The sequence below is a fragment of the Morus notabilis genome, unplaced genomic scaffold (assembly GCF_000414095.1).
Source record: "Morus notabilis unplaced genomic scaffold, ASM41409v2 Scaffold78, whole genome shotgun sequence".
In the NCBI taxonomy this organism is placed as follows: Eukaryota; Viridiplantae; Streptophyta; class Magnoliopsida; order Rosales; family Moraceae; genus Morus; species Morus notabilis.
Window position 1 is genome coordinate 2,312,111 of NW_010367622.1, and position 11,872 is coordinate 2,323,982.

The 11,872-nt window shown below is 36.1% G+C and overlaps 1 protein-coding gene across 3 annotated transcripts in view; it reads right to left on the minus strand.

The window, feature by feature from the left end:
- Positions 1–11,337, minus strand: part of LOC21410612 (protein DETOXIFICATION 24) — a 26,107-nt gene extending 14,770 nt beyond the window's left edge. The window contains exons 1-4 of one of the 3 annotated variants that reach the window (XM_024175416.1): positions 11,322–11,337; positions 11,064–11,158; positions 10,329–10,713; positions 6,154–6,695 (exon numbers count right to left, since the gene is read on the minus strand). In XM_024175416.1, the coding sequence (XP_024031184.1) occupies positions 6,154–6,695; positions 10,329–10,580 (794 nt within the window). In that variant the 5' untranslated portion in view covers positions 10,581–10,713; positions 11,064–11,158; positions 11,322–11,337. Of the gene's footprint in view, positions 1–6,153; positions 6,696–10,328; positions 10,714–11,063; positions 11,196–11,321 lie in introns of those variants that run through there. The other 2 variants (XM_024175417.1, XM_024175415.1) reach the window with 2 other exon arrangements.
- Positions 11,338–11,872: the final 535 nt, after the last annotated feature.

Below are 11,872 nucleotides of genomic sequence, written 5' to 3' on the forward strand. Positions count from 1 at the left end.
GGCGCACGTGGAATCTATTAGAACATTGGGTTGGATTGTGGAGGTAGAGGGTCTTCGAAATCCCTCATTCTTTTCCTTTTCTTCCTTACGTTTAGCCTCTTCCGGAGTTAGAAGGAGAGTCTTGCTGTAATGGTTGTTTGAGAATGTTTCATCAATGAAAGGAGCCAGAACCCCTTTTTCTAGTTATTCAGTCTATTATTTCTTGCATTGAGTTCTTGTTTGACGAAGTTGTTTCAGGTTCTTATGTACTTCTTTTGCTAGAAGTAAAGAGTATTGCCTGAGCAAGTGACTCAACAACAACAACAACAACAAGCCTTAATCCCTACTTAATTGGGGTCGGCTATATAGATTTCATTTTTCCACACGGCTCTGTTCGAAATTAAACTTTCCTGAAGGCCTAGATCTAGAATGTTTTTCCTAACGACTTCGGTCCACGTAATTCTTGGTCTACCCCTCCCTCTCCTAGTATTAGGTATAAGAATGTCCTCCCAAGCACGAACTAGTGCTTCTAGCAGTCTACGTTGGACATGTCCGTACCACCTCAAGCGGCCTTCGTGCACCTTATCTTCTATTGGTACTACACCTACTTTACTACGAATAACTTCATTCTGTATGCGATCCATTCAAGTATGGCCACTCATCCATCTTAACATACACATTTGAAGATTTTGAGGACGAATAATCTTCTATTTTTCTCATTGAAATAATCGGTAACCATTACACACTTATATACACGATTTACATAACTAACAAGGGTAACAAATCCCTAAAAATAAGGGATAGGAAACTTTCCTCCTGAACCTAAGGAATCAGAATAGGAGAATCCGGATTCTCTAATCCCCTAATTTCCTTCTATGAATAAATCTAAATATGACAACTTTGAGGGAAATTCCACTCCCCCTCAAGTTGGGTTGTACATATTGTACATGCCTAACTTGTTGCAAAGTTCCTCAAAGTTAGGTCCTGGCAGCGCCTTTGTCAAGATGTCTGCAAGTTGCTCCCGAGTAGAAGTGTAGACCAACTGCACCTCTGAGTTCTCAATCTTCTCTGCTATGAAATGCCGATCTATCTCCACATGTTTCGTTCTATTGTGAATTGGATCCTTTGTGATACTAATAGTAGCCTGATTATCACACATAAGTGTCACTGACTTCTCAAACTCCAACCCCAACTCGGTCATAACTCTTCTGATCCATATTCCTTCACAGATCATTACTGCTAAGGCTCTTAGTTCAGCCTTTGCACTGCTTCTGGAAACCACAGTATGTTTCTTACTTCTCCATGTTACAAGATTCCCCCATACTAAAGAGCAATACCCTGAGGTCGACCTCCTGTCTACTTGGCTTCTTGCCCAGTCTGCATCAGAGTATAGAGCTATATTCCTGCAACCGTTTTTCTTAAACAATAACCCTTTTCCAGGGGTCATCTTTAGATACCTGAGAATTCTGTACACAGCTTCCATGTGTTCCTCCATCGGATGGTTCATAAACTGACTTACGACACTTACTGCAAAGCCAATGTCAGGCCTAGTATGGGAGAGATAAATGAACTTCCCTACTAGACGTTGATATCTTCCTTTGTCTACTGGGGTTCCTTCCTCTTCACGCCCTAACTTCTTTGTAGAGTCCAAAGGGGTGCTTGCAGGTTTACATCCTAGCATACCAGTTTCTTTGAGTAAATCCGGGGTGTATTTGCGTTGAGAGACAACTATTCCCCTTTTTGATCGAGCCACTTCCATGCCTAGAAAGTACTGTAGAGGACCAAGATCTTTTACCTCAAATTCATTAGCCAAGGATTGTTTGATTTTCAGTGACTCCTCATAATCTCCGGTTAGGATAATGTGATCAACGTACACAATGAGAATGGCTAATTTGTTCTTTGGAGAGTGCTTTACAAAGAGTGTGATCCGCTTAACATTGAATAAATCCATGTTCTTTTACTGATCTTGAGAATCTACCAAACCACGCTCGTGGGGATTGTTTAAGCCCATACAGAGACTTCAATAACCTGCACACCTTATTGTTGCTGTTGCTTATTTGTAGACCCGAAGGAATTTCCATGTAGACCTCCTCTTCAAGATCTCCGTTAAGGAAGGCGTTCTTTATATCAAGTTGATGAAGTTGCCAGTCCAAATTCGCTGCTAATGAGAGGAGTATTCGAATGGTGTTAAGCTTTGCAACAGGAGCAAAGGTCTCCTGGTAATCAACACCATAGGATTGAGTAAAGCCCCTTACTACTAACCGAGCCTTAAGCCTTTCAATGCTTCCATCTCCCTTGTGCTTCACAGTAAAAACCCATTTACAACTCACCTTTTTCCTTCCTGGCGGGAGTTCAGTGATAGACCATGTTCCATTCTTTTCCAAGGCCATAATCTCCTCTTGGACAACCTGTTTCCATCCTGGGTGACTTATTTGCTGGAATTTGAACATTATCCAGCCCTGAAGTAAAGGCTCGATAGGATGGAGAGAGACCTGCATATGATATAAAATTCTTGATTGGGTGTTGAGTACAGGTTCGAGTACCTTTCCTTAAGGCGATGGGTAGTCCCAAATCATCTATAGTCTGAGTCTCATGTGATCCTTTTTGTTTCGGCTCATTTCCACCTCCTGTGCTAGTTTCAGCAGTCATTGGGTCCGGTTCAGATTCTTGGACAGGTATGAGATGTGCTAAGTTCTCAATCTCCCCCTGAGGTTGCTTTTTCCTCCTGGTGTATACCTGAAGTTCTTTAGTTACTGGCAGAGACAGGGTAGACTCAAGGAAGAAATATTGGGAGGATTAGCCGAAGCTTCAGGGACTAGACTGAAAGGAGACGTTTCTGGTTGATTTGATGGTACATGGACTGGACTGGACATAAGGCTAGACTCGGCATTTTGTGGCTGTATATTTGGGCTAATTTTAGGTTGTTCTAGCAAGGAATCCCAACTCTAAAGCTGAAGTTCTTTCTGATTACTCTCCCCCTGAATTTCAGTTTTGGAGAAATAAGGAGTTTTTTCAAAAAAAGTCACATCCATTGTGTCATAGACTCTTCCTGTTTTGGGACAAAAACACTTATAACCTTTCTTATTTGTGGAATAACCAATAAAGGCGCATTTTATGGATTTTGGATCAAGCTTACTCCTGTTTTGGGATATACATGGACAAATGCAAAACACCCAACTATTTTGAAAGGAAGATAGGAGGAAAGAACACGAGCACTAGGGAAGATGTTAATGAGGGCTTGACGTGGTGTACCAAATTTTAGAACACGGGATGGCATCCTATTGATGAGATATGCAGAGATAAGAATAGCTTCCCCCCAAAGATACTTTGGAACATCAGTGGAAAACATGAGGGATTGGGCTACTTCTAACAAGTGACGGTTTTTCCTCTCAGCCACTCCATTTTGTTGGGGTGTATTGACACATGAACGCATTTGGACAATCCCCTGTCGGGACAGGTAGTTGCCTAGAACTGAATAGAAATATTCCCTAGCATTATCAGATTTAAGAACTTGGATTTTAGTACTAAACTGTGTTTGGACCATGGAGTTGAATGCTTGAAATATTCTATCAACTTTTGACTTTTCTTTCATAAGAAAAACCCAAGTGAGTCGTGTATGATCATCCACAAAAGTCACAAACCACCGTGCCCCATTAATGTTTTTTATTCGAGCGGGTCCCCAAATATCACTGTGAATCAATGCAAATGGTTTTGATGGATAGTAGGGCACACTTGGATAAATAGAACGAGTGTGTTTTGCAAGTTGACAAATCTCACAGTTAAAAAATTTTGAATTTTTATTGATGAATAAATGCAGGAATAACGTTTCGAGATACATAAAGTTTGGATGACCCAACCGATAGTACCATAACATGACTTCACTATCCTTTTGACACTGGAATTAAAAATAGACTTAGGACTGAAGTTACTGATTGACTGACTCGTAGGAAGGTTTCTGCTCCCAACTAAAGCTTCTCCAAGTTGAGGTATCTTGAAGAGATAGAGTCCCGAGCACATCTCAACACTGTCAATCCTCTTCCTCGAACCCAATTCCTGAAAAACACACACATTTGGGAGAAATTTAGTAACACAATGATGATCACGAGTCAGCTTACTAATGGACATTAAGTTGCAATTGAGTTTAGGGACATGAAGCACGGATTTGAGAATGATATCGGGTGAGAGTCGAATGGATCCAATCCCGGCCACCGTAGACAAAGAACCATCGGCAATGCGCATTGTGAGATTGGTAGTACTCGGTTGATATGCATGAAAGAGAGACCCATCTCCCGTCATATGGTCCGATGCTCTTGAGTCAACAATCCAATGTCTTGAACGTTTAGCTCACACAGAGAATGCAGATTGTGAATTACCTGCTTGTGCGTGCATGCTCGCGGATGGGGCAGGGGCAGCGGGCTACGAGGGGGTACTGCTTAGAATCTTTTGGAGCGCTTCAAGTTGTTCCTTGGTGAAGGGACTTGACTCGGCGGTGACTGGCTTTTCTTCGGCTGTGGTGGCTGAATTTGCACGGCTGTCTCTGTCAAAACCTGATTTTGATGGTTTCTAGTATGCAGGTTTGCCGTGTATCTTCCAACACGTGTCCTTGGTGTGGCCAGGTTTAGCACAGTGATCGCACCATGCTCTTCCCTTCCTTTGTTGTCGAGAATCCTGCTGATTTGGAGGACGTAAGCCACGGACAGCGAGGGCAGATCCTTCCAACGTTGGAGATGAATGTTGACCACCCATCATGACCTTTTTCCTACTTTCCTCACGGCGAACTTCAGAAAAAGCTTCTCGAAGGCTCAGAAGAGGCTTAGTTCCCATCACCCTGCCTCTAACTTCATCTAGGTTCTTGTTTAAACCCAGTAAAAACTTAAATGTCCTCTTCTGCTCCACTATTTTTCGATACAGGACATTGTCTTCAAGGCACTTCCATCCGTGGCTTTCAACAATGTCTAGTTGCTGCCAGTGACGGGTGAGTGTGTTGAAGTATTGTGTCACTGTGAGATCTCCTTGCCGTAGATCGTGAAGGATGTACTCAATTGCGAATAACTCCGATGTATTTTCAGAACTAGAGTAAGTCTCTCTTATTGCTTCCCAAATTTCTTGTGCAATCTCATAGAGAAGAAAATTCTCACCAATATCAACATTCATTGAATTGATGAGCCAAGACATAATCATATGATTTTCGGCCTTCCACTTTTTGTAGCCTGGATCATCCTTCTTCGGAATTGGAATCTCCCCTGTTAGATAATCCTCTTTGCCTCTGCCACAGATGAACATCCGGACTGATTGAGACCATTGGAGGAAGTTTTGCCATTGAGTTTGTGGCTAGTGATCAGGGCTGAAAGATTTTCAGAATTTCCGGAATGTCCAGGATTTGGAAGAGCAAATGTTTGATCGGAATGAGAAGGAACTTCAGAGGTAGAGCTGGTTGTTTCGGATGCCATGGCTGTGCTTGGCTATGAGGGCCAGTTGGGAATGGAGGCTAGGGTTTTTTCAGAAAACCAGTCTCTGATACCATGAAGATTTTGAGGAAGAATAATCTTCTATTTTTCTCATTGAAATAATCGGTAACCATTACACACTTATATACATGATTTACATAACTAATAAGGGTAACAAATCCCTGAAAATAAGGGATAGGAAACTTTCCTCCTAAACCTAAGGAATCAAAATAGGAGAATCCGGATTCTCTAATCCCCTAATTTCCTTCTATGAATAAATCTAAATATGACAACTTTGAGGGAAATTCCACATCTCTTCTTTATCTTTTACCTTCAGTGTGAAATATACACGGCTTTAGATTAATAAAAAGATTTGAAAAGAAAGTTTGGAGTAATTTTGTAGGCTTTTATTTTGGTTTATTCTTCTTTTTACCTTAATTTTGGGCTTTACCCCAACTTTATGTAATTTCTTATTGCTTGTTTAATAATATTTAGTGAAGCTGGGTTAGAACCTTGGTTCTTTGGATTGTCAACCTAGCTTGGTTCTTTGGATTGTCAACCTAGTTAGCATGTCCTTAGTTCTTATTGGGGGTGTCTTTTCTTGTTTATTCCCAAAAAAACAAAAAAAAAACAAAAAAAGAAAAACAAAACAAAACAAAAACAAAAACAAAAACAAAACAAAAACAAAAACAAAAAAAAAGAGGAAAAAGAAAGGTACAAAACTTACCACACCATAACACCAGAAGATATGGATAGCTTTACAACAGGCCACATATCAACAAAAGCAGCAAGAGTGAATCCCTTCCATGTTTTGGTACACCAACCTCCAAAGATATACACAAACATTCCAATGACAGACGACCAGCTGGCGATGTTCATTGCCGCCAGAGCACCGACGGTCCCCCACTCGAGCTTATACACAAAAATCCACGACAACACCACATGCAAGACGAACGATGTTGCTGAGAGCCACCCGACGATCAAGTTCTTCTGTTGCGCCTGCAGGTACATTTGAATGGTGAGGCTGAAGACAAAGGTGTACAAATAGGGTATGCACCAGAGGGAGATCTTCCCAGCCACGGCCGCAATGTCTGCTTGCTCACCAAGCAATTTCAAGAGGGGCGCGCTGAAGATGAAAATAGGGAGCATTATCGTTGCGGTGATGAAGTCAACAATCCATGAACGTTGCAAGTATATTCCCATCATGTGGTATTGTTTTGCACCAAATGCTTGCCCGCATAGAGTCTCGGTTGCACTTGACATGCCAAGCTTTTCATAGTCATATCCAGAGAATAAAAAAGAAAATTTAGTTAGATTGTGAGATAGCAAAATTAAGCGTTTTGTTGTTATAGCGCTTGTTAGAAAATCTTGTGATGGTATCTTACTGATTTAAAGTAATAATTTGAGATTTTCAAGGCCGTACAAAAACAGAACAATCAGAAAATAGTGCAGAGAATAGCGTTAGTCTATAAACTCACAACAACAAATGAAGAAAATAACTACCTGATATATTGCAAGTTGAGAAAACACAAAAAAAAAAAAAAAAAAAAAAAAAAAAAAAAAAAAAAAAAAAAACTGTGATGTTAGTCACTAATTATGTAACAGTGACAGTTATATAAGCGAGTATAAATCTGTTCTATTTTATTGTCCCATTTATCATCCTCTATTAAAATATTGATAGCTCATGACAATTTTACATATCAGGTACTATTATAAACAACTTCAACTAACCGGTGAAGCTAATGTCATTCCAACATAGTCGTCTTTTTATCTATTTTTCTTGTAACACATTTAGCATTACGCTTTTTTTATTTATTTATTTCTTTAGAGCATTCCTATTTAACCTTGTGAGGTTAAATACCATTTTTGTTTTGTTTATTAGAACAGATATAAAAATTTAAAAAAAAATACAAAAAAATAAAAATAAACTGAAGCTATACTACGGTACAAAGAAGTAGAAAACACCAAAAGAACATAACCAGCAAGACGAGCGATATATTTTTTTTTTCAATAAATCTGGTAAAACTCATCATCATTTGACAAGCAAAAATATTTATTTTACCTACGCACCCTATTTTTTAAGTCTGATTTACATAAAAAATAAATAAATCTTCTTCACTCCCAAAGACACCATAAATCCCCCACCTCACAAACAAGGTCCTTTTATTAAAAAAAAAATGGTTTTTTATTTTTCATTTGCTATTTTTAACATAAAAAAATGTTCAAAACAACTTCATAAATTTTGAATTCTAAAAAAAAAAAAAGATTCATAAAATTTTGAACTTACATTCAATTAATGATGGATGTTTCATAATTAAAAGTCACAAATTTAAATTAGTTTTAAATTCAGATAAAATTTCAAACCATAGAGTTACTGAAATACCCATGATATAACTAATTAAGTGTCAATTTCCGTTAAAAATTTAATATAGGGGGTTTTTTTGACAACATTGCATTGTTCAGGAGGAAGGGATATTATGTGTTAAAGATCGGGGGCATAAGTGTTACAAGAGGTATAATTCGGGAGAATTTTGTAATTAATCCAAATATCTATAACATTTTGTTTTGGAGAATGGCATATGAGGTGATAAAAGCTGCTTTGTTCCTAGACACCACAACGTCTAGAAGCGCTTCCAGATCCGTAATGCTTGTCATTGGCTTGGAGGTTCAATGTAAAATCTGATTTCTATATCATATCTAGATTCCCCCTTCTCTTGGTTGGCTCTTTCCATGGGAAGAAAAAGACGACAACTAGTAAACCGAAATATAGATTATTATTTTTTTTTTTTAGGAAAAAAGAAACAGAGTGAGAGAGATAGAAAAGGTACCGCATTGGCAGTTGTTAAGAGTAATTTTTGGTAAAGCTCATCGGTAAAATTTTAGGGTTATTGGTACTGTAGTCTTTAAACTATAAGCATTGCAGGAATTTAGTCCAAGAACTTTTAATTTTAACAAATTACTCCTTAAATTTGTCTTTTTTGATAGTTTTGGTCCCTAACACTCAAATTAAGGAACTATTTCTGAAAGATCTAAATGAATAGTTATAGAAAGTGCAAATTGTTATAGTTTCCAACTAATTTTAATAATAATTAAGAGAAAATTCTGCATATATCATTCTGTAAAATTTTAAGTTACCATGCCAATAACACATGATTATATTTGTTAAATAATAAAAATCCATCGTCAATTTATTTTTCAGGAAGCAAAGTTGTCGAAAAGAAGAATTTAAGGATTAATGTGCCAAAATTAAAGTTAAGAACCTAACTATTTCTATGCTCAAAATTCAAGAACCGAGAGTTCAATACCCTGAATTTTTAATAAGATGTTAAGGTTTTAGTGGAGGACAGCAAAATGAACAAAAAATGAAAAATATCAAAATTGGACTCCACTCCTATGTACATAAACAAAAATACAACTTGGGGATAGGATTATTTTGGTACTCTTTGTCTTTGTTATATTTAAACATCTCAAAAAGTACCATGACATTTTTATAATATTAAAATGGTATTTTTCATATTTAAAAAAAAAATCTTTTCGGTCTTCTGAGGTTGTTTCTTGAGACATAAAATGTCATTTATACCCTTTTAATTAATTTGCTCCAAAATTAAGTGTGAATATAAATTATATTTTGAATATGTTGAAACATTTAAAAATTATGAAAAAGTTAAATATAAAAAAATAAACAATTTTGACATATCCAAATAAATAATTTACAAAAATCTTTTCGGTATTCTAAGGTCGTTTCTTGAGACATAAAATGTCATTTATACCCTTTTAATTAATTTGCTCCAAAATTAAGTGTGAATATAAATTATATTTTGAATATGTTGAAACATTTAAAAATTATGAAAAAAAGAAATATAAAAAAATAAACAATTTTGACATATCCAAATAAATAATTTACATTTAAGTTTAATTGTAGAATAAATTAATTAAAAGGGTATAAAAGATATTTTATATGCCAAAAAATAATTTCACTTAAACGTGAAGGTATCGTTTTAATATTATCAAAAAGACAGTATACCTTCAACATGTTTCGATTCAACATAAGATACCATAATAATTGTATCCCTAAACCTAAATAAAGATGAATGCACCCAAGCATGTTCATGAACTAATATATATATATATATATATATATATATGAACTAAGATGAATGCAACATTCACATTCATGAACTAGAGAAATTAATGTGGGTGAATTCTAAAGGCCACTTTGGTTTCAATAACGTCTATCACTACTTTCCCCTTATAAGGGGAGGATTTTGTGGTAGAATATGAATTAAAAAACAAAAACTATAATTAAAAATAAATTTGACCCGCCACATAATAAAAATTTTATCAAATTAAAAGAAGTATGATTGTTCCCTCAATAAAAAAAAAAAAAAGAAGCATAATTGTTTAATAAAAATCTAAGTGTTAGAGCTGTGCCCACCGTTAGAGGTTTATTTATTTATTTATCCTACTTTCCAGTTTCTCCTCCTCAATTTTTTGTTGTGAAATGTGAAAGAAAATGATGTCACCGGTACACTGCTTAACAGGTAGTTCCATTTCCACTTTAAACAATGTCTACCTTTTTCCGGCCAAAGAGGATAATCATATTAAAGGGGAAAAACAAAAAATAAAAGTAAATCTACGACTAAAGGGTAAAATAAAACATCAGTAAAGGTGAAACTGGCCAACAAAACTCTGAAACTAATAGCTACCACCGACCAAAAGATCATAGCATTCATGACATCCATACAATGGGTTATTATAAAGCAAGCAGTTTCTACTTAAAAATCTTTCTTTTAAACCTACATTTGAGAAATATAAATTAATAACAAAAAGAAACACTAAAAAATTATACGAAAAGAAGGGACTAAAAAATGATTAAAGAAGTTGGGTCTAGCAAGTACTTACTAGAATGCCATTGACAAAGCGAATGAGAATGCTTTGGACGAGAGCAAAAGCAGCGAGGTCCAACTCACTGACATGCCCAAGAAACGACTGAGTCACAACCATAACTCCAAACGCAGTCACTCTTGCCAACATTGAAGGAAAAGCTATTTTCCACATCAACTTCACTTCATTCCAAACTCTCCTTTTCAGATCCGACCCCTCGTCTCTTTCCCCTGCATCTAAAAGCCTCTGCTCTATTTCACTATTTTCCATTTTCGCGCTTCTCTGGGAGGAAATTGATAGTAATAATGACCCAAGAAAAACAGTTAGCCTACTTAGGGACGAAAATGTCTGTCTCTAAAGATAAAATAGCTTCCTCCAAATCCATCAGATTGTCTCTGAAAGTCTGAATAGAGAGAGTTCAAAGAGGAAATTAATCTCGTCCCTAAAAATAAATAAATAAAAATAAAAATAAAAAGGAAAGAAAACAGTAAAATGAAAAAGAGACCCATTTTCAAAAACCCTTTTACAGATCCATTTTCACATTTGAGATTTTTCCATAAAGCAAATAAACCCAATAATTTTGGAAAAATAATTGAACTTCCCCAAACTTGTATGTATTACACTCCTTTTTATCTTTTTCACGCTCATTTATCGAAAGAAGACAGGCAAAGAGAACAATTTATGCACATATAAAAGAAATCAAAGAAAAATTAAAACTTTTTGCAAAGTGATGCACAGGGAGAGAAAACTAACCGAGAAAGTGTTGTTCCCAAGTTTTCTGAAGCAACTCTGAAGAAGTTCAGTGGGATTTTCTTCGCTAGAATCTACCAATAAAGATTCGTGGACCGCTAAGAAAGTAGAAAAAAGTAAAAACATTCCCAAAACTGAAACGTGTTAATTTCAGAAACACAGATTCATATTCTACCAAAAATAAAACAAATACACAAAATCAAAAAAATCAAAAACAAAAAAGAACAAACAAAAGCGTTATCGGACAAAGAAGATACTAACGAATAACGTATTCGACTTGCTTTGTATTATTTGAACAGTGACCACTCATGAATTTATAATAAAATGACTAGCTCTGCTACCAACCGGCCCCACTTTCACCAAAAAGTATCACAATGGTTGAATAATATCATCACATTCTACTAGGTCTCTCCGATAATTGAAGATGACGATTAAAAAATAAAAAAGTGAACAACTAAAATCCTGTTTATTTCGCTAATTCAAGTTTAAAATTTGAGTTTTGTTATAGTAAAAAGTTTTCATAAACAGTCACTGTTGACGGTCAAATTTCGCCAACAAAAACAGGCCGGGTTACCTCTTGGTTTCCCTTTGGATTACCGGCTTGTGTGTAGTGAACGTGTGAGGATTAGTTAAATATGTGTGTTTGTGTGTTAACCAAATCATGCATAGATAAACGACACAATGAATTTTATAGTGGTTCACTCTATATAATGAGAGCTACATCCACTGTGATTTTGTATTTATTTTGATAAAGTAACAATTTACAACAATTGCTCTTATTCAATCTTTTTTTTTCCTCTTTGCTGGAATCT